Raw genomic sequence first — 23,994 nt, forward strand, 5'->3', positions numbered from 1 at the left:
TTGATGATCCTCCCCGCTTTCCTCAGGCACCGCTTCCTGTAGATGTCTTGGAGGGAGGGAAGCTCACCTCCAATTATCCGTTCAGAGCACCGCAGTACTCGCTGGAGAGCTTTGCAGTTGTAGGCGGTGCTGTTGCCATACCAGGTGGTGATGCATCCAGTGAGGATGCTCTCAATGGCACAGTGATAGAAGGTCCTGAGGATGCGGGGGCTCATGCCGAATCTTTTCAGTCACCTGAGAAAGAAGAGGCGCTGCTGCGCCTTCTTCACTGTTTTGTTTGTGTGTACTGACCACGTAAGATCCTCAGCCAGATGTACACCAAGGAACCGGAAGCTGCTCACTCTCTCCACAGCAGCGCCGTTGATGGTGATGGGGGTGTGTACTTCTCTGCACCTCCGGAAGTCCACTATCAACTCCTTTGTCTTTGCGACATTGAGGGTGAGATGGTTGTCTTGACACCAGTGGGTCAGGGCGCTGACCTCCTCCCTGTAAGCCGTCTCATCACCGTTGGTGATAAGACCCACCACTGTAGTGTCGTCCGCAAACTTCACAATGATGTTGGAGTTGTTAGTGGCCGTGCAGTCGTAGGTGTAGAGTGAGTACAGGAGAGGGCTCAGTACACACCCCTGTGGAGCACCAGTGTTCAGTGTGACGGGGGATGAGGTGATGCTGCCCAGTCTGACCACTTGGCGTCTGTCAGACAGGAAGCTAAGGATCCAGCTGCAGAGGGAGCTGCTCAGTCCTAGATCCTGCAGTTTCCTGTCCAGCTTCGAGGGAACGATGGTATTGAATGCTGAGCTGTAATCTACAAACAGCATTCTCACATACGTGTCTCTCTTCTCCAGGTGTGACAGGGCAGTGTGTAGTGTCAGGGCTATGGCATCATCAGTGGACCTGTTGTGGCGGTATGCGAACTGTAGAGGGTCCAGTGAGTCGGGTAGTGCAGAGCAGATGAAGTCCCTGACCAGCTTCTCGAAGCATTTGCTTACGATGGGGGTCAGGGCTACAGGTCGCCAGTCGTTCAATGAGGAGATGGTGGAGGATTTGGGTACAGGGACGATGGTGGCCATTTTGAAGCAGGCTGGGACTACAGACAGAGAGAGGGAAAGGTTGAAGATGTGCGTGAACACTCCAGCCAGCTGAGCCGCGCATGACTTCAGGACGCGGCCGGGAATCCCGTCCGGACCAGTAGCTTTGCGTGCGTTCACCTTCCTGAAGCACCTCCGCACATCCTCCTCAGACACAGTGTGCGCACTGACGTCATCCGCGGTGCGCACACTGTCCGGTCTCATGGTGTTCGCTGTGTCGAATCTAGCGTAGAATACGTTTAGATCCTCACACAGAGAGGCCGTGGTCTGCGGTGTGCTGGTTTTCCCTCTAAAGTCTGTGATCGTGTTTAGTCCCTGCCACATACTCCGAGGGTTGTCAAACTGTTGCTCCACCCTGTCCCTGTACTCACGTTTGGCTGCTTTGATCGTGGATGTGTTGGTGGAGTTTGGGTGAGACTTTCTTCAGGTTTCCCTTATTAAAGTCTCCGGCTGTGATAAACGCTGCCTCTGGGTGTGCGGTTTCCTCGCTGCTGATCGCGCTGTACAGTTCCCTGAGTGCTCGGTTAGTGTCAGCTTGTGGGGGAATGTAAACAGCCGTAATAATCACTGCTGTAAATTCCCTCGGTAGCCAGAATGGCCGGCACTTAATCATCAGGTACTCCAGGTCCGGTGAGCAGAAGGATTTGACCGGGTGCACGTTCGCATAATCACACCAGCTGTTGTTGATCATGAAACACACACCACCGCCTCTGCTTTTCCCAGTAAGATCCTGTGACCTGTCCGCGCGATGCACGGAGAACCCCGGTAGTTGTATTGCGGAGTCCGGTACCTTGTCCGATAGCCAGGTTTCTGTGAGGCAGATCACGCAGCATTATGGCACCCCCTCCACTGTGGCACGTATAAAAACATCTCAGGTGGGATCTGCTTGGAAACCATCAGGACCATCAAAGTTTTTTTCTCATCCGAAAATTAAACTTTCTTCCACCTTTCAATGTCCCATGTTTGGAGCTCTCTTGCAACGTCCAAACGGTTAGTTCTGTGACATTCAAGGAGATGAGGCCTTTGAAGACGTTTTTTGTATTTTAAGCCATTCTGTCTCAGATGCCGTCTGATGGTTATGGGGTTATGGTGCAGTCTGCACCAGTAACGGCCTTAATTTGTGTCTTTACAGACAACCAATTGGATCCTCGGCTCAGTGGCGGTGGAATTTTTTGGGGTCTTCTGCTTGACTTTTTTTGTTCCATAACCCTCAGAATTATTTAAGAAATCCAAAATGACTGTCTTACTGCGTGTCACCTCAGCAGTGATTGCGTGCTGCGTGAGACTCTGCTTATGCAGTTTAGCAACCCGATCATGTTCAAAACGGAAACCTTTTTTTTGCCTTTGCTATCAGAACATCATGACAGTGTGACTACCTGACAGAAAATGACAATGAATCATTTGCACAGATTTTATTTAAAACAGTCTGCTTCAGTTTAAGTGTTGTTGTCAAAAAAATTGCATACTCAAAAAGATGCTTTGTCTCTTGTTAAGATCCAACCATGCAAAATATCTACAATAATAGACACAGAGAAAAACCCAACAATCATATGACCCCCTATGAGCAAACACTTTGGCGACAGTGGGAAGGAAAAACTCCCTTTTAACAGGAAGAAACCTCCGGCAGAACCAGGCTCAGGGAGGGGCGGGGCCGTCTGCTGCGACCGGTTGGGGTGATAGAAGGAAAACAGAATAAAGACATGCTGTGGAAGAGAGACAGAGATTAATAACAAGTACAATTCAATGCAGAGAGATCTATTAACACATAGTGAGTGAGAAAGGTGACTGGAAAGGAAACACTCAATGCATCATGGGAATCCTCCGACAGCCTACGTCTATTGCAGCATAATTAAGGGAGGATTCAGGGTCACCTGGTCCAGCCCTAACTATATGCTTTAGCATAAAGAATAAGACAATTTTTCAAGTGGTCTTAAACTTTTGATCGGGACTGTATGAATTTAGTGTGGCATTACTCTGACTGCATTCTAAATAATTTTCACAAATAACGATCTGGATGCACATCACTGGAATGCATCCAGCTCTGTAACACAGCCCCTTTCCTGCCAACAGTCAGATAGGTATACAACAGAAAGTGTGGGCACATATTTTAGAACTTCAGATTTGGCTGCCTTTGTGGAGCAAACAATTCAAACTAAAGGATTTCTACTCACATTGTGGAATTCATGCAAAGATAAGCAACATCGCAGAACAATTGTCCCCATTTTGAGACCAATCAGAGACAATCCATGTCTGTCACAGAGCTGTGAGCGAATAGTTATGTGTAAGCGTGTGTGTTTGAGGGCATCCTGCTGGGTTAATCTCTGGTATTCAATGACAAAAGCGTGGACCTGTCACCCACACACTCATACAATGGGAGAATAGGAGCTTTGTGTGACTCACACCTGCAGCTCCACTGAAGGAACATTGTTAAAGCACAACATTAAAAACAGAAAGTGCTGACATCTCATTCATCCCCCAATCACACTCTAAATCCTGCAGACCCCATTTGACAAGCTTGGATCCAAAGCACCTACACACAATGATACTGATTCAGAGCTCAAAGGTAAATGTTTGTCCAAGACAGTCATTTTTAAACTGTGACTCCACACATCCATTAATATTAGCACTGGATACAACTAGAAAACAACTGTGTTGTAAAACATCATTGCAGATTAACCTAATTAGGTGTATTACTGGTATCTCAATGTACCAGGGTACCAGGGTCACTAATTTTAGTGCAGTCAACAAAAATGCCACCAGACGGATGTCTCTACTGAGCTCAGTGAGCTGTGAATGGGTATGGGTATGGGTTGCTTCTAGAAATTTGCTGCTAAAGCAAGTCCTACTTTAAACTACCATCTTCATTACACATCATCCCTGTTCAGTGACATCATTGAGTTCTCTCACAAGAATCTCCAGGAAAGAGTAGAGATATTCCTAGTTACTGCTATCCTAATTCATGAAATGGAGATTTAAATTTAGGTTAATCAACTAGTGTAACGGTAACCATCATTTAGAGTGCACCTAAATTTTGCAGTGATAGTTTGCTAGTTTACAATAGCGATTATAGGGTTATGGGACAATGGGAAAAGCCGGGGCTTCCCTGGGTAGTTGGCTGCATAATCCAACAGTGAACCAGTGTGGTACACTGATAATTACCACGTTTAACAGGCTAGTATAACAGGTGGCAGTTAGAGAGCCACAGTGGCTTTTATCATCATCAGCTAAGCTGGGGGAGGGTGACATGGAAAAAAAAGTGCTAATGTTCATCTTTTTCATGGTTGATATTGATATATAGATCACAATATAAACCAAATGACTACTTCTGTAAAGCCTAAAGTTTCCCTTTTAACTTTAAAGTCAATTTTGGTTTAAGTATAATTTCTTTTCTATCAGAAGTTGAACAACTGTACAACTTTTAAACACATAACATGGGTATAATAGACTAAAATCCTAATCCTGTATGGTATAAGCTACAAGTGTTACAGAAGAACGCAAACTGGAAAACTAAATTCTTTCATCATTTCTAAAGAAATAAAGAAGCTAAATATATATAAAATAAAAATCAAAAAATACCTCTATACTTAATCTTTTGTGTTTTTTCTACAGAAACAAGCTAAACTTATATTGTTGGGAAACAACTCAACAAAAAAAGAAAAAAAATCTATATATCCTCGGTACATATTCAAGAAATGTAAATGTATGAGGACAAAAACTAAATTGACATAGTCACTAAATTGTGGTCTGCACTTGAAGGGCAGCACTGTAATACAGATCAGATGTCCAACTTGTGCGACCACCATTCCAACACAGCAGCGAACACACCTGTTCAGCTGTTTGTGTACAGTCCACGTGTAGCTAGGAAAGAGCTTTCTCACAGAAGTGTTTATGGCGACACCTGGTCACCTATTTAAATTAGCTGCTTTGACTCTCCTTACGGACATCATGCCTTGTCATGGTGTAAAGCGCTTTGGGGTCCTTAGGGACTAGTAAAGCGCTATATAAATACAGGCCATTTACCAGGCCATTTTTACCAAAAACACAAGAGTTGTGTAGCGGTTTACACATTTGCCTAATAAGCAAAATATCCCTGGTTTACTGTGGGGAGGAGACCAAAATCCCATTGGGTTTGTGTCAGGAAGAGCATCTGTGCCAAAACGCGCCAAATCAAACATACAGAGCTACCCGCTGTGGTGACCTTGTGAATAGGGGAAGAAGCAGACAGTACCTTCTTCATCTATCAAATCTGGACTCAGCGTCACAAAAAGCAGCTCCTATAATGAAGTGCTTTATGGCCATCAGACAAAGATCAGAGAACAGAGTGAGGAAGAAAGAAAAAGAAAGGAAGACAGACAAGCATCTGTAATAAAAAAGCAAATGAGAAAAAGAGAGCGAGAAATCCATAAATTGTAGTCTCTAATCAACACTAACAGCCTTTTGACCGTTTCATTCATCTGAGACACACACACACACAACGTTCCTATCAAGTACTCACTTCATTTTACAACAGATTACTGCACAGACAGTGATGTGTATTTTCCTGCAAAGTGAAAAACATTAACACCCTAAAAAGGCTACAAATGTGGATATGCATGGACTCGGTTGTGCACAAGAGCACCTGAAGCTCAGTTCATCCATGTTTAACACAGAAACAGCAAAACAGAGAGGTTAAGCTTTGTGTACCTGAAACGTTTGCCTTTCTGCACACATTTCTATCAGTATATACAGGCAACTTCAAAAATTTTTACTTGAGATAGAAGCCTGTCTGTTAGAAAAATCACAAGTTTCAGTTCATCAAATGACTGTTTAAGACTGTGTGAAGGGTGTTGCTTGTAGTGAGAAACCCACTGAGAATCATCACATAAATCTATACATTCCCTTTAGATCTACCGAGTGTTTCAGTGACTTTTCAGTTACTCTTCTTCTTAGTTTTTATTTTTTCTTTTGACCAGCACTTTCGCTGTTTTAGATTTAGATAATCTGTGATTGAAAATCAGTTTGGTTGGGCTGCATGAAGTGTGCCAGAGCAAACACGGTTGGTTACCTTGTTTCACTGAGAGAAAATGACGCAGACATGGGACGGTGAGGCAGAACAGCAAATAAATAAGTCAGCAAACAGGCGAGCTGTGCTTAAGTAAAGTCTGTGAGCAGGCTTCAGAAGACTGACAATAATACAGGGAAAGAGAGCATGAGTAAGGGTGCTGCACGTCTGGGATGCTAGGAAGGGCAAAAGGGTTAGAGCTACTGGGGGACATACCAAAATGATAGCTGAGTGCCACCAAAATGGAGGGAGGAAGAGGCAAGATGAGAGCGCAGTGGCCACTACATGGAGGGGATGATTGAGAAAGAGTATGGCACAGCAGGAACAAATGGATGGATGGAAAAGGGAGAGAGCTTGTTTGTGCCTGGCTCAGATTTGGGAAGTGCTGCTGCTCTCTGTTCACACAGGCTGACCCAGATGCAGCTGAATTAGACACAGTCCCGTGTGGGTGCGTAGGTCTCTGTGTGTTTACGGATAACAGTGGAGGTGCAATGGCTTGAGGTGGAGAAAAATGAAGGAGTGATACCGCGTTCCAAGCAGATGTCTCACAGAAAATTAAAACTGCGACACATCTCACTGAAAAAACATTAGTAAAAATGTCTGATCAGAATAGTAATTTTCAGAGCTTTTATTCTTGAGCCTGCTTGTGTGTTGATAATATTTCAAGCAACATTTTTCTTTCTAACCTAATTTTGTCCCTTTTTCATTAGACATTACAGTCTGTATGTCTTCATCTACCATCTTTATCCTGGTTTTGCTTGTCTGTGAAAGCGTTATTAGTTTATTCGCTCTCTTTTAGCAGTATCTAGTTCTCAAAGAACTCCTGAGAAAACTATACTCTGATAGATGCCTTCATATTTGCATGCTCATAAAACAGTTGATTGGGTGTTAGGTGCGGTAAAAATGCCTGCTAGACCGAAATGCCTTGACAGACCATGTTCTGGGAAGAGAGTACAACCAACTCTGCCAGGACATGTTGCCCTTATGACCTTAGTTTCCAAACTAACCCAGAGCTTGCTTTGTTCAAAGCAAAAAGACAAAAGTTTTACTTGTCAGGACATACTTAAAAAAACCCATTTAGTCCTTGGCCGGTCTTGAAAACACAATGACATATTACAGTGTGTCATTACTTATTTAACAAAAATGAAATAAAAATGCAGGAGCAGTGTTTAAATGATTCAGCAGCTCGTAAAACCACCTTCAGCACCTTAAGCTGAATAGAAAACGTATTCTGTAGGATTTTATACACGTCTCATATCATTGTGGACAAATTTCTTCAATAAAGTGGTGCTTCAGATAACTGAAGTTTGCAGAAATTCAGCTATACAGCAATAAACAACACAATTTTGTTTAGCTTTTTTACCTTTTTCAGCTTTATTTGACAGATACAATGGAGAAAGGACAGGAAAGCGAACCAGTGTTGTGCTAAAGAGTGATTGCCTGCCAAAAACTGATTTCCAATGTTTCCGTGTGTTTTTTTTATATGTAATATCTTTACATATGTTGGTAAATAGACTTCAGTGAACAGGGTTTACAAATCAGTTATACATAAAATATATAAAATTACCAGTGTTTCAAGTATCTTTATAACTCTGTGTTATTGTACTTACATTATAACCAATCCGGTCATTTTTGTCTACTTTAAATATGTTTACAGAACTATTGTTATATTTGTTGCAATATCTACTGTCCTCTTGGCCAGATTACTCTTAAAAAAGACATTTTTAATGTCAGCGAGATTTTTTTTTACTGGATAAATAAAGGATATATAAAAGTCACTGCCAAAACCTGACTGTGGCTTCTACCTTCTTGTTGTTTGTGGCTCAAGATGACTTGATGTCATTCATGAGGGATGCATTTGCCATGTTTTACATGTTTCACATATTTTAGAGCAACAAGTTATTTATAGCAGTTTAAATACAAGCAATCAGTTTTTGGCAAATACCGGAAATCACATTCTGCCACAACACCGGCTTTTATGTAACTACATTGTGATTGTCTATAGGAAATACATATCACCTTCTCTATAAAAGTGGGAAGCAGAAGTTTACACCTCTGTAATTGACAGTGACTGGCCCAACACACATGTTGTAATATGTCTCACACTAACGGCCTCAAATGTTAACTTCACACACCCATGGGTATTTACTAGGGGTGCAACGATATTCGTATCAATATTGAACCGTTCGATACAGTGCTTTCGGTTCGGTAGGCATATGTATCGAACAATACAAAATTTTTAATTTATTTTATCAACTTTCCTTCTGATGATGCTGTCTGTGTTGAGCGCTCAGTGGATCTGCGCTCGACAGTGCAGCCTAGGCGGAGTAGTCGACCGCAGATTCACTGAGCGCAGGGCAAGCTAGCGAGACAGAAGTTAAGCTCTCCTTGCAACATGGCAAATTGAACCTCCCCCACTAGCTTTTATTTTGGAAAGAACCATTTCTCTGTAATAAACTCTCTTTTCCAAAGATGAGTGATTTCTCGATCAGATAGATTTATTTGTTTTTATTACTTTGTTGTTTCAGCAACATTAAACTTAAAAACTGTACTTTTGAGTTTAAATATATATTTATAATTTTAATAAATGACAAATTAAAAAGGCATGAACATTTTTTTGTATCGAAAAAATATCGAACCGTGACACCAAAGTATCGAACCGAACTGTGAATTTTGTGTACCTAGTATTTACCACACACGTCTGCATGTGTGGTAAATATTCTTCCTGTTCTTTATTAATGGCGGACAACTTGATTGGATGAAAATTTCAGCTGGTGTTGACAATAAGCCATCTTAGCCAGCTTCCAGTGGAACAAAAAAATAGTCAGAGTAAGTTAGCGGGAGTTCTGAATTGTCATGGGTTGTCATGTGATACACGGAGAATTCAAATAATTCCAGCAGTTCTTACCGGCAAACTTCCAGGAGACAGACCATCAATTTTTGGTCTTTAACTATTGCAAGGCTCGATTATCTGCCATTGCTTTAAAAAAAAAAAAAGGTCCATTGGAGTAAAAGGAGATGACACAACTATTCCATTCAATGGCTCTGGGTGCACTTACCGCCACTGTCACCATTCTTTCAAGGCTAACTAGCTAATTAGTGAACCTGTCACTCAATCATTAAAGGCACTGCCCAGGGAGGAGCAGGAGTCCATTTGTGGGAAATGTCAGAATTTGGCTGTTGGCTCCAGAGACACAAAATGAAAAAAATAACATAGAAGTGCAGAGAAGAACTTTGGAACCTGCCTCAAGAACTAGCATGTTGAAATAGTATGCTGTTAGCATTTTGTGGTCACAGTCGAACAATATCAGTTATGGCAACATTTCATTTTTACAGTAATGTACTCTGAGGGTAATTTGGTTTGATGAGATATAAATTATTAATGTGCACTCAAAATTTTTGAGATGCTGAAAGAGAAAAAGAATCAGTGCTGCTCCAAATTTGCAAAAGGTGCAATGTTTTTGACATCAGAGTTTAAAAAAATACTCAAACTAGATGATTTGTTAGTCAGCTTTTTGTAACCAATTGCAAAACTCTACTTTTTTTTCATTAATTTTTTTCAAACTAATATGATTCATTTTAAAACAATGAAGTAAGCAGTCATAATACACAGAAAAATATTTGACAGTTTGGGCAGAAGTTGTGGTTTGTAAAAAATTAAGAAGAAATACTTCAGAATCTCCTTGATTTCTAGGACAGCTGTCAAACTGTTCCTTTGTTCAAAATGCAAGCTTTCCTTTAGTTATAGCCTACACTCATCAAAGGCTTATTCAACTCACTCAACCTGCAGCCGCTGTTCACCTTTGCAAGTATATCTGTTCCTTAAGTAGTAGTGAGATCATTGCTAAACTAAAGATTTTATTTATATAGCACCAAATCACAACAACAGTTGCCTCAAGGTGCTTTATATTGTAAGGTAGACCCTGCAATAATACATCCACTGAAAAACGCTACAATCACATGACCCCCTTATGAGCAAGCACTTTGGCGACAGTGAGAAGGAAAAACTCCCTTTTAACAGGAAGAAACCTCCGGCAGAACCAGGCTCATCGAGGGGCAGCCATCTGCTGCGACCAGTTGGGGTGAGAGAAGGACGACAGTCAAAGTGGTTTGCAAGTGGGCAAAGCATGATGAAAGCATGATAAATAGTGGGTCAATAAGTTTAATAAGTTTTAGAAGTCCTCTGTTTGCTTCCAGAAATGAAATCAATACATCAAATTATACTCCGTGAGAAACAGAAAAGCAACTTCATCAAAGACAGAGAATTTACTGAGTACATCGCTGCAGTCGTGTGCAAAGTCGTGTGAAAAGAAGGCTAGCTGGTTATGCAGTCTCTGAGAGTAAGGAACATCTTTAAACCACTTCTCAGGAAGGGGAACGATAAAAAAACATTAAAAAACTTAAAAAGCGAAACATTTCTGACATGACAAGGAGCTAGACCATTGTTAACCCAGCAGGATTTGACAGAGATTATCAGCTACTGTGCTGTATTGAAATATATTGGGAAAAAAACCCAAAAAACAAAACAGACGGATGACAGATGCAACTCCTCCTGGACCCAAACATTAGGAAATTCTTTAAACGTGTTTGTTTTTATTATTCATTTTTTTGGACATACTCCTGAAGGTTGAATGCAGCACCCGGGTTCGATTCTTTCTCTCCCTGCTCCCTGTCTTCCTGCCTCTCTTCACTGTGCTGTCTAGTAGAAAGTTGAAAAAAAAACTTTCAATAAATCTCACTTAACAAAAGAACATAGCAAAGCTTTATTAGTATGGGATCAGAACAATGCCACCTTGAAATGAAACTGAAAAAAATATTGAAACTGAAAAAAATATATTGTAACTGAAATAAATGTACTGAAAAGTCTTGTATTGAAAGTGAAAGTGGAGTACCTCTGTCTCTCGCTAGCAAAGTTGACCCAGACAACAAAGTAAAGCTAGCTTTCGGCTACAAGTCCGACACGGAACCCAACGCATTAGCCAGAGGTCCCTTTACTACGGTTCAGAGCCGCGGAGATGTTTTATATACACGCGGAATAGTTTTCTATACGAGATTGCGGCAAAAAGTGCAGCCTTACCTAATGTCCACCCTACTGTTACTCATTTATATTAAGATTTTAAAATATAGTTGGTTTTGGTATGGCGAGTAGCCTTCAGTAATAGTAATAAATCACACAGCAATAGTACATTAATGTAGCTGTGAAGTATTCAGAATACGTTACATCTGTAATGTGTAGTGGAAAACATTTTTAAAGGTAACCTTCCCAACACTGTCAACAGGTTAGCACAAAGTGTTCAGCAACCTAATACCACAGTGCAGCAAAAGCAGTGAGTTAAATATATATTGAGCTCTCTGGTTACTCTGGTATGATAAATAACACACTATTGACAAAATAACAGTGAAAGAATTCCAGATCACAAGTTTTTAGTTCAACATACAAGTAACAACCTTTGCCTTTCATCAGGTTTTATTTAATTGTGTCAGAGAAAACATCATGTGCTCTTCATGTAGCTGAGTACATTCAGTGTTTAAAACAGAAGTTGTGCAGGTCTGAGATCAGCAGTTTTCTGCAACACTAAACTTAAGTACTGTTAATGCTGATGTATAGTGACACAGTTACAGGGGTGATTAATCCTTTTGACTTTTTGTCTTTAAATTTATCAATAAAACAGCTGCAGATTTCACTGACAGCACATGTGGTACTTTAACCTTTGTACTGATTTCATCAGTTAATTTTGGAGTTACTACAAAGAGTGAAGATATACGATGATCTGTCTGCTGTCACTGGGTGGTGCTGAGGTCTGAATCTGAGGACAGCTCCTGTAATCACAAAGAGAACTATCACAAACTGAAATATAAAGTTTATCTCTCAAATCTGAAATAGAGCTGATCCACTCTGTCCTCACACACTCGTGATCTGAAGTTCTTCTCTTACATTTTTTCAGTCCTACAGTAGCTGACAGCTGACACATGAACAGTTTATTTCAAAAACAAAAAGGCCTTATATACTAACACATTTTCCAATATAATGTTTGGCACTTTGTAAATGGACATTGCAAAGATGAGATGATGGAGCAGGTTTCAGTCCTGGTTCAGTCTGCTGCTGCAGAAAATTAAACATTTTAACTTAAGCTGCCAAGCGTAAGTAGTTGGTTTCAGTACATAAATATCGGACTTTGCTATTTAATCCGTAGCTACTGACTAATGAGGGGTTACTGAAGTGCCAGCTTTTTAAAAGTTGGCTTTAATGTCCTTCCACATGTGGCAAGCGACAGAAAACATGCTGCTGTTTGCACATATTTAATAATCAGCTCTGCACAGGAGCTGAAGCAGAGTCCAGCCTGTTGCTCTTACAGTATAATACTCATAATAAAAGTACAGTAAGCGTGGTTAGTGACTGAGCAGCCCGGTGCGTTTCTCTTGATTTCTTTAGTCAGGGTAAATTCATTCACCTGCACGGGTTAGCTAAACGAACTTTACAAAACAAGTTTCCCCGACAGTCGAGTGCTCATCTTAGGTAGCTAGCTAAGGACCTTAGTTACGGATTAGCTTACAAACACATTTAACTTACCGAAAATATTGCGGCAGGGCCTCAGGTCCTCCTGTCTGGTAGTCCAATTTACTGAAGAACACCTCAGGCTGTCACTTTGAAACAGTCGGTAATGTAAACCTCTCAGCATCTGCCATTCCCAAACAGACACATGCAAGTTTGTCCGTGACCGCAGCCGCGTCGTCCATGTTTTCTACAGTCATTGGTCAGCACTATAATATATCCAAATACATGCGGGTCGGAATCCCCGCCCCTCAAGCGCCCCTGGATGCCACAACAGTGCCAGCAGAGTGAAACTGAAAAAATGGATTGAAACTGGAAAAAAAAATTGTAAGCAAAAAAAAAAAAATTTACAGTTTCAATTAATTATTTTTCACTATCAATTTTATTTTCACTTTCAATACAAGATTTTTCAGTACATTTATTTCAGTTACAATATTTTTTTCAGTTTCATTTCAAGATGGCATCGTTCTGATCCCATATATTTACACTTTGATGGAACGCACTGCAGTTCACACATGCGTAAAAACACATGCTGTTATTTCTGACTTGTCACGACATCGTTGTCCTTTCAGATATCAACAGTTAACTTGACGTAAGAATAAAGCAGAATTATTCTTCCTCTGACCCGCTGCTAAAGCTCTCTGGGCTGCTGCACTCAAATCTGCTTTGACTAAAATGCGTAAAAGCTGAATGCATTATTACTTTTTAAGAAAAAGCCCCACACTGCTCGTATTGAGTGCAAAGAGAAAGAGTGGTCACATAACAATGAAAAATAAGAGAGCCTGCTTTGCCTTCAATTCCATCCCCTCCCTTCATATCCTCACACTTGCTCTCTGCCTCATGACCACATTTACTCCCATCCTCACTTCACCCGCCTCAACATGGACAACCCCAGCCTACTCCCACCTCTCTCTCCTGTCACCTCACCTCATCTTTTCTCTCCTTCCGCCTCCATTCCCCCAACCTTCTTCATCTCACTTTCTCCTCCTCCTCCTTCCATCAATGCCACTGCTGTCCTCACTTGCTCTCGCTGTTCAAATCACCGCACCCCCTTCCGTCCCTGTTCGCTCCACTTCTGTCTCTTTTCCTTTTTGTCTAATTTCGCTCAGAGTCCTGAGGCTTTGTCAATTCAATTCAATTCAGTTTTATTTATATAGCGCCAATTCACAACAACAGTTGCTTCAAGGCACTTTATATTGTAAGATAAAGACCCGACATTATACGTCAGCACAAAGTGCTCCGTCTCTGTTCCTCAGCTATCGTGCAGAAAGAAGGGGACCCGCCAACCCGAGCTTTACGTTATGTAGTGAGATCATCTAGACACTAATGCTGGATACCAGATACGGCAAGCAGCCATTAGAGGCTTCTCTATAGCATGAGCACTTGTCTGGCTGATACATCTTTTAGCTTTGTCACACATTATGAGGAGATGGTAGTGATATAAAGTAATATATTTAAACCTGTAGATAATGAATGCTTCATTATGTGTGCACTTGTAAATGTTATCCCATAGTGCTTTTATCCTGGATAAGCATGGCTTCTATACCTTGTGATTTCAGGGGTCCGATGCAGACAGATGGATGGATGAGGTTAAAAGAAATAAAGGACAGGCAGAGAACGAGCAGAGATGAGGTGCGTGCACATCCATGTCCCAGTGGAACACACACACACGCACATTAACCACATGTTTGTGTGCATAAACCCAATGGGGTATGATCACAAACGTAAGAGCAAGTCCTGGTCTCCCAGGTGGGAATCCATGTAGGAACAATGAGCACATAGCTCCATGAGAGGAAGTGAAACAGAGAGTTCGGCTCAGTAACGACACATTAATGCTGAAGCAAGTAAACAAAGATGTTGGAATTAGAGGTCGTCAGCTGATACTGGGCCTCGTAAGACCAACTCCTGTAAAAGGATTTACTCTAATCTTGATTTATTTCAACACGCCATTTTTCCTACTAATGTGCCCACCATGTGTCTGTCTGTTTACGAAGCACTCTCCTCTGCCAACACTGCAGAGACGAGGAGGTGCAAAACAACGTAAATTTAATGATGATCTCAATTAACTGTGCAGCACAATTAATTGAATTTTAATCTCAGTCACTTTTGGCATCCCACAATTAAATAAACACGATCAAAAGCACATTTTAGCACACAGTGGAAACGTCTGACTGAGTCTGACTACACTATATTAATAGATAAATACAAAATAAACAACGCTGAAACTAAACGTCTGGCACAGCAGAATGTAAAGGGCTTGTCACTTGAAGGGAATCAACTTAGGTTTTGGAAAATACGAATGACGTTAACCAACCAATAATATGCAGAGTGCTGCAGAACTTACTCAACTGCCAGAAAACCAGTGTAACAACTGCATGAATGCCAAGAAAAATAAAGCAGTGGTTGCTAACGGGAAGCATCTGACGTGGAATCAGCCTGTAACGCAGGTCAGTGTTGCAACTGAAATGGGCTGGTTCTGGTTCCTCCATAGCACTTTTCTACTCAAGCACTCAAAGCGAACATGCCTCATTCACCCATCCACACACAGATTCTATCTAGAATTCACAGATGAACCCATCAGGGTTTAGTATCTGGCCCAAGGATATTTGGCATGCAGATTGGGGGAGCCAGGGAACCACCAACCTTCCGATTAGTAGGGGACACGCTCTGCCTCCTGAGCTACAGCCACCCCCTGGATACCAGTGTCAGTGTGATGTTTATATGGCAGTGCAATAAAAACTACTTGTCACACAAATAAATGAAGAAGCATGACAAATAACTTTTATCTCAATATTAATACTGTACAATATAAAGCGCCTTGAGGCAACTTTTGTTTTGATTTGGCGCTATATGAATAAAATTGAATTGAATTAAAATAACTGCAACATTCATTTTGGACGCAGTCATGCAGCCATAGTCATGGGGACTGGCGGGAGTCAGTGTGATCGTCAACAGTTTGCCAATCAATGCATTTTTAACTTGTATTCTTGTATTACTGCATTAAATCAATATTACCTTATTATAACAACATCTCTGCATTTAACAGAGAAGTTTGACTTTGATCTTTGTGTGTGTGTGCATGAAAGAACCAGGTGAATGTTTTGACTTAATACCACTTCAGCCTTTTCAGCTCGTATCTGTCCATCTGTGGCCTCTAATTACAGCTGCCTCAATCATTCATCACTGCATGTACACGAGGTTCTCCCACTATCACAGGCTCCCGTCCTTCTCATCACGATGGAAACTCCCAGTGTGTCTCTCTCCATGAGCAACAGCACTGGCGAGAGAGCTCTGTTGTGTGTACAGCTACATTGCATGCATTATGGAGGGTGGAAACCTTAATGAGGGCACAGTGAGGGTATCCTGTTGTCCAACAGGATAATCGGACAATTGGACCATGGAGAAGTTCACCCAGCTCAACAATGTTGCGGCAGCTCTGACTCAAAAAGCTGAAATTCAAAGTTGGATCCCTGCATTTGAGAGACTTGCCAAGCTCCCTGCACATTGATAAAAGCTTATTTTTTACAAGTCATTTAAACACTTATCGGTCTGACTGAAAGTAAACTCAGACATTGACCACATCATTTTTCTGAAGCTGTCCTAGGAAGTTGCAGGGCTGACCTAATCACTCTGCATATCCGTCCAAGTATGCTTGAAATGCCAGTTTTCAATCAATTTAAGAGAATCTGTGGGGCTTGACTATTTTCTCCTACTAAGAACATTCTTTTGAGCACTAGCAGGTTTCTCAAGAGATCCTGTTCTGTTGTTTGACTCATGAATATGGATGCACTCGTCCAATCCTTTTAGTTCCAACACCAAGACAGAAGTCTGAATTTTTGGACAAAAATGAGCCCAAATGCATCAATGAGGCCCAAAACGTTTCCATGAACAAACACGTGTTCATAGCAAGTAAATGATTGTTCCACTGAAATGAAATGGTTAGAAACTCTTTGATGAGGTAAAGTGATGATTAAAATTGATCAGTCTAAAGTTGGGACTGGGAGCTTCAATGATTTTAAATGTATTATATTTGGGTGAGTGGGAGGTTAACAAGAAGTTATTGATGCAATTATTTGCTCTTTAAACTCTAAATAATGTGATATGTCTCTCTGATATTTTACTTCAATGTATCAGTCTTGCTATCTGCAATCTGCATACGGACACACATCATTTCTACATGTGACAAAGCACGTATGAACTTAAGGTCACGAAGAAGATGTGAGTTTGTTCTGTTAGAGAAGCCGAAACTGAGAAAGCAAAACAGATGTTTCAACCAAAGAAAGTCAAATAACAGTGTCTGCAGAGGAAGCCAGTGTACACAGTACATTTCTAGTACCACTTGTGGATAAGATCCAGTCTATTTACTGTACTTCAACCAGCCATGCTCAAAGTTGATCCAGCAATGATACATCTTTTTCCGAAGCATTGCCTAGGCTTTAGGTGTGTGACAATGCTGACTCCATCCATCCATCCATCCATCCATTGTCTTCCACTTATCATGGACTGGAGGGGCGCTGGAGCCTATCCAAGCTGCCACAGCGCAAGAGGTAGAGTACACCCTGGACAGGTCGTCAGTCTGCCCCAGAGCTAACACGGTAAACTTGTAAATAACTCATGAAAGAATAAAGTTACGTTGAAACCAAGCACACCATTGTTTTTCTTGTGACATTACCAATAAGTTTGATGTGTCACATGGTCCTCTTCCTATTGAAAAAACAAAAGTTGTATCCAAGATGGCCGACTTCTAAATGGCCACCATGGTCACCCCCCATCTTGAGGAGTTTGCCCCCTCACATATACTAATGTGCCACAAACAGGACTTTAATATCACCAACCATTCCCATTTTATTTGGCGTATCCATATAAATGGCCCACCCTGTATTCACACTCACATGCACGCCTAGAGCCAATTTAGAATCGCCAGTTAACCTAACGCCACAAACTGCATGTCTTTGGGCTGGAGCAGCCCGACTGGGTATTCTCCACATATTCTGGCTCCTTCTCATAGCCATTCTTGAGTGTTGATCCAATACTGGTGTTAAATTAATAAGCTGCAATCGTCACTGTAAGGAAGAGACTGTAAATTGTTCTCCATACGTGAGGAAACATCAGGTTTTATACCTTTGTATAACAAAATTAAACAAACAAGTAAATCCAAGAATATAAAAGCCCAGAACTGTTGGTATTTATGAGTGAAAGATTAAATGTCAGTGGCCCCATAATAAATACAACGGAAATTCTGCAAACTACTATCATTCATAGTCTTTTTGCTTGTTTCTCCCTTCCCAAGTGTAATATGTGGAGCTCAAAGAATTGAGGTTACCATGAGTATGACAGAAGCTTCTCAGCATGTCACACCAAACCGTTCTCCTACCTTCTATTGTAGATACCGTCTCTCTGACCTAATGAGGGTCAAAGTGTCATACGCGTTTTTTCCCTTTCACCACATTTAAGTCACATAAACTTGCTGTAGAGCTTGAAATGCCTCCAAGCTGAACATTTTCCTCTGTGCGATGTTAACTGTGCAGATCTACATCTGATCCAAATGTCCGACGACTGCATCCATAGCCCCACACTAGAAAGAATCCCGCAACGTCACCGATCAGTAAACTGCATGCTGATTTCTTTTATTCAATTAGCGAGCTGAGTATGAAAAATGCTCTCTTTGAAGTTCACAGCCCGTGAAAAGCATCAGTAACCATTTTTAAAAATTCTATATTACTGACTGCTTTTGAATGAACTCCTCAGTTTCTCGACTGATCCTTTCAGAACAACATTTTACTTACTTTCATGATATGTGTTTATGCTGATGCTTACTGTTCTGTGGCTTCAGCAGTGGATGTAAAATAACCATACCTAAGAACACAGCCACTCCTTCATCAATTAAGACTTTAAGACTGACAATCAAGACTAAAAAAATGTTATAACTTAAAAAATATCCCCACTGATGATGAATTCTTGCGGTCCATAATTACATACTTTGGACATCTGGCATTTTGCTAATGCTTCTGTAATGATTTCACATTCTCCCCATAGAAGCTTCGGCTCACACACACACACAGACACACACACAAAAGATCAGACTTTTCAGTTGCCAATTTACTGAAAAATTACCACTGGTAAGCCTTTGCTCAAAGGCAATGCATTGTAAGATTAAAAAGCAACAAGTCTGGAGCGCTTGAAGAGCTATACAAGAAGATACAAGGAGCGATGTGTTAAGTTTAAATCCTCAGGATGTCACCAACCGGTCTGCCTCACTCCCAGCACTTGCCAGGCAGGTGACATGGACATAAACAAGACCTTATGGGAAAAAGACACTGGGGCAGCGCAGAACTAAATACAGACACTCTTCAAAAGGTAGGACTGATTATGACAGCAGATCCCTCAGAGGCCGGTCTAATGAGCATCCCACTCAGCTGCCATAAGCTTGTGAAGTGTACCGTTTAATTTATATTAGAGAACGTCAGCCTCAAGCTCGTCAGCAACGATCATTCATCAGAGTTCAGAGTGCCGGGTACATCAGCACCTCGGCCTATCAGCTACAGCCACAGGGCTGTAGGAGGAGGAAAGTGGATTTCTGTAAAGCAATTCAGGCAACACAGTCACAGCTTCCATTTCCAGGGCATTATTAGTTACAGATGCTGAACATGAAGGCATGCTGTTGTTATTTCGTTATTTACGTGACTGTACATGTGAGCTGATACAGTGCCCCAATCCAGCCTGATCTGTCTGCAGACATCCTCACGCTTTCTGCGGTGTATTTTTGGTGTTGAGCGCACACACGCGAGGCATTATATCAGCCTAAACGTTTACAGTGCTTACTTTAAGATTTGACATTTAATATTTTGCTATATTAGATCTCATGTTAATATACTCTAACTGTCCTGTTTGCGGGTTTTTTACTCTAAATGTTCCCAAAACTGGCTTCACTGTAGCGTCCTTAAAGGTTATTGTCACATTTAAGGAAACAATACGTACCAATGTTCTGTTTCTATGTTTCTCTTCCTCCGAGCAGCCTGTTGTTCCTGCTTGTGGAAAAACTCCGCATGAACGTTGTCTTTTCTCAAAAAACAAGCACTCAAACTAGAAGGAAACAGAGCTTTAAAGTGCCCCTCACCTGCTTTCTGTGCCACAGTCTTGAGCCCAACGACAACCCCCAGAAGTACCCCCGCAAAGCACATCTGGACGACGAACAACTCCTTTCGCTTTCTTCGCCTGGCTTTGCTCCTCCGCCGGTTCAGCATCATTCCTCCTCCTCCGACTGTCTCCGGCATCGCTTCAACCACCACACGGGCCATGGCGCTCTTCTCTCACGAGCGTTCCGGCGGTACCCCCGGTGGTGGTGCAGAGGTACGAGAACCTGAGGCGAGGAGGCAGAGGCACACAAGCTTACTGTACGGGTACTGAAGTTACTCGACGGGAGGAGATACGACTGGCTTTTGGATGGCTTCGTAAAGTTCACCAGACTGTGAAGGAATTACACATCCGGTTTCAAGCTTCAAAATAAAACTTATGGTTCTATTTTAGTTAGGTAGCAAAATATTTCCCTAGATAGGATCAAGTCAAGTCATCTTTATTTATATAGCACATTTAAAAGACATCAAGTGTCGGCCAAAGTGCTGAACAGAAGGATAATATAATAAAAAGAATTAAAATAGATAATATGAAAACATTATAGAAAACATTGTGAGACATCCATATATTTTTGTAAAATAAAAATATGTGTACATGCAAATATGCACATACAAATACAAAAATGTACACATTCACACACAAGCACACATGTATAAGTATACACATGCAAACATCATCCAATGAGATAAAAGACCAGAATAGCTAAAACAGAATAAAAGAGGTGTCAGAGAGATGTGAAAGCCCTGGAAAATAGGTAGGTCTTCAGATTCGATTTGAAGAGTTCCAAGGATGAAGAGGATTTTATAAAAGGGGGAAGACTGTTCCAGAGTCTTGGGGCAGCAATGGAGAAAGCCTTGTCACCTCCAAATTTGAACTGGGAGCGTGGAACTAATAAAAGCATCTGAAGCGCAGAGTTCGAGTGGGTAAGTGCAGGCTAAGAAGATCTGAGATGTAACCTGGAGCCAAACCATGAAGAGCTTCAAGGATTTAACATTATTTAAACTAATTTACCTTTTTTGACGTCAAAACTGATATTTGTTGGATATTTTCAGTTTTGCAGTTTCACAGGATTGCAACAGACCGGAGGACACCAGAGCAAAAATATGTCTATGTCTTTCTAGGCTGTTGAAAAATTTGAATAAAAACTGAAATTTGTTATTGTTACTGTTGTTGTTGGTATTAGTATTTATTGTTGTAAAAACAACATGTAGTGAAGATACCTTTGAAATAATTTTCAAAGGTTTAACACTAGTATAACACTGTGATTTAATTCTATTTATTTTAGATAATAATTTCATTGAAGTTGAATCTTATTAATAATAAACAAATAAATGTAAAGAAATTTCTGAACAGAATAAAAATCACGTAGTCATTTCTCACAATCGATTTTTGCCAAATACGAAACAGTGTACCGATGTAACGTCAGATGTAGAAATTGTCTGCTCTTATTTTGAAAATGTTACTTCCGTTACTTGGGTAACTCTGTTATAGTTCATCATTTTGGACGAGATTGCTCGTAACTGCTCCTATGACCGCTTCCTTGCGTACTGTGGTTGGGGTCAGAGAGCGGACCTCCTGACAGAAATGACCACGAATAGGAGTGGTGGCTGTTCCGCGTGGCAGGTCGAGGAGAAGCGCTAGTGTTCCACGGCTGGTGGATGCGTTGCCTCTGCCTCAGGAGAGAAGATGTTCTTAGCAGGGAGAAACGTGAGGAAGGGGCGTGTCGATGTGTGCATCTGAAAGAGAGAAAGAGGAGGAGGAGGAGAGAGAGGAGCATTACATAATAAGAGTTCCCACTAGGTGAAAAGAAGAGAAGTGAAAGTGGAGTGACTGCTGCTGCTGTGGGGGAAATCACACTGGGGGGACAAGCCAAATGTATATCTGGCTGAAAGCTCTGTCCACTGCAATATTAGAGTAGTTACAAACATTTATGCAGAGCTACATGTTAAAAAGCAGAAATTTTGCAGAGTTTGAAAACATCTGTGACAACAAAAAGTACAGAAAAATCAGCTCTCACGTGGATTTTGTGAGTTATACTGACTAATCAATCATATTTTTTCTTTTTTAAAAAGAAAATGTTGTGTTTTGAAACATGGGACAAAGAATATGAAAAGACAATGGGGGCAGAGAACTTATATAAACCCGAGATGAGAATTTAAAAACAACAACACACAATTAAAATAGCTGAAGGAAAAAGACTGCATGCATACTCTAACCCATTCCAATATTTAAATGATAATTAGGACTATTGGTGAATCATGGATAGTATATGAATTCATTGTGTGTTATTATTAATAGTAAGCAAACATAAATATTAGGTTTGCCCCCCCCCCCCCCGGCACACACCACCCCCTCTTGCGCTGAGGTGTGCTATGATGTCACTGCAGCATGAAGGGAAACTGGAGACCCATAATGCCGTGTGAGAGATAGACGGCAGTGTGGCATTAGCAAATGAGCTCCCAGATTACACCCAGAGTCCCTTGGTACATGCTTACACACACACACATACACACACATACGCACACACTTCCTTCATGATGAATTGGGTATAATCCTTATCTGGAGCAATAGCGTCTGACAGCCTTGGGTTGAGACAATGAGAATGACATATCGAGTGTGCTAGATTAGGAGGCAGTGACATTTCTACCTTCCAGCCTTTGGGTAAAATCTGCAGAGCTACATGTTGTTTTTGTTTTTATGTCTTTATAGTCATTTTACTGCCTATCACATGGTTTCTTTAACCTCATGCCATCCACCAGGTGAGCTCTTTTGGGTTAGGCTGAAGGTCTACATCAACCGCTTGTATTGACTTTGTACCCATTTGGCATCTCTAGAGGAGGAATGTTTTAACAGAGGACTGAAGTAACAAAATGCATGTGAGAAAAAACATTTCTGAAACGACACTAAATTGTACCCTGTAACCTGACCTACTATGACAAAAGAGAAAAGAGTACATTATGTATCAGTGGGTCACATGTAGAGGACTGAGATTGAAATCTAATCCTTCTTTTAAAATGTAGAATGTAGAAACTGTTTTCACTTTTCACTCATATCAGCAAAAAGCTTCAAAATCAAGTTGTCCAAGCTGTTCACAAAATAGAGCAGTGGAGGTTTAATATGTTTATTTAACAATTATATAATTCAGGGTTTTGGGTGGTGCAGAGCACATTGATTCAGCTTTTTGGTGATAGGTGGGGTGCACAGTGGCCACCGGTCCCTCACAGTGTCAGCACAGAGAGAGACAGAACGAGAGAGAGCTATTCACACTCACATTCACACCTACATACGGCCAATTTAGAATCACCAGTTAAGCTAACAGGCATGCCTGTGGACTGTGGGAAGACAGTGAATTCTTGTTCTGTTGGAGATTCCTTCCTCTGAAAAAGGTTTTACCTTCCCACTTCCCCAAGTGCTTGCTCATAGGGGGTTGTTTGGTTTTTTGGGTTTTCTCTGTCTTATTGTAGGGCCTTTACTTAACAATGAAAACTGAGCTCTTCCCTGGTGAAGATTTTCAGAAACTCAATTTCTGCAGTTGAATGTTGATATGGAAAACAGACAATTTCTCTTGCAATGTCAGAGGTGTCCACCTATCTTCTTGGTTGTGGGACCTCTTACTGATTCCAGTCTCTTGATTGGCCAGTATTTACCCCCTTCCTAATTTCTCGTTTTTTTACATATTTGTCACACTTACATGTGTGAGATCATTAAATAATTTTTATTATTAGTGAAATGTAACCCAAGTAAATAGAAAATGCAGTTTTAAATATTTTTTTATTTAATAAGAGAAAAATGGTTTTCAAAGCTACCTGGTGTGAAAAAGTAATTGGCCTCCACTTGTTAGATTGTGAACTTTCCTAGCTTTAGAAAGCTAAGCTGAATTTCACTGGCCACACATGGGTCTGATTACTGACAGACTTTTTGAATCAAAAAATCGTTTAAATTCGAAATGATCTAAAGAACTGCAGGCCTCACTTTTCTCAGATAAGGTCGGTGTTCATGATTCAACAGTGTGAAAGAGACTGCAGAAAAATGGCATCCATGGGAAAGTTTCAAGGAGAAGACCACTGCTGACCCAAAACACAAAGGCAAATGCACTTGGATTATGTAGCAGGGCAATGATTGAAAACATCAGGAAATCCAGCTCTGAATTTCTCAAAACAACAAAATGAAGGTTTTGT

The 23,994-nt window shown here is 41.0% G+C and overlaps 1 protein-coding gene across 3 annotated transcripts in view; it reads right to left on the minus strand.

Annotated features, from left to right (window-relative positions):
• slc24a3 (solute carrier family 24 member 3) overlaps positions 1 to 20,182 on the minus strand; it is a 130,571-nt gene extending 110,389 nt beyond the window's left edge. The window contains exons 1-2 of one of the 3 annotated variants that reach the window (XM_026190313.1): positions 19,800 to 19,865; positions 19,661 to 19,707 (exon numbers count right to left, since the gene is read on the minus strand). Coding sequence is in view for 1 of the 3 variants with exons in the window: in XM_026190312.1 (XP_026046097.1) it covers positions 19,800 to 19,980 (181 nt within the window). In the remaining 2 variants the exon portion in view is untranslated. Of the gene's footprint in view, positions 1 to 19,660; positions 19,711 to 19,799 lie in introns of all 3 variants that reach the window. The other 2 variants (XM_026190314.1, XM_026190312.1) reach the window with 2 other exon arrangements.
• Positions 20,183 to 23,994: the final 3,812 nt, after the last annotated feature.

This window comes from Astatotilapia calliptera, chromosome 13, assembly GCF_900246225.1.
Source record: "Astatotilapia calliptera chromosome 13, fAstCal1.2, whole genome shotgun sequence".
Taxonomy (NCBI): Eukaryota; Metazoa; Chordata; class Actinopteri; order Cichliformes; family Cichlidae; genus Astatotilapia; species Astatotilapia calliptera.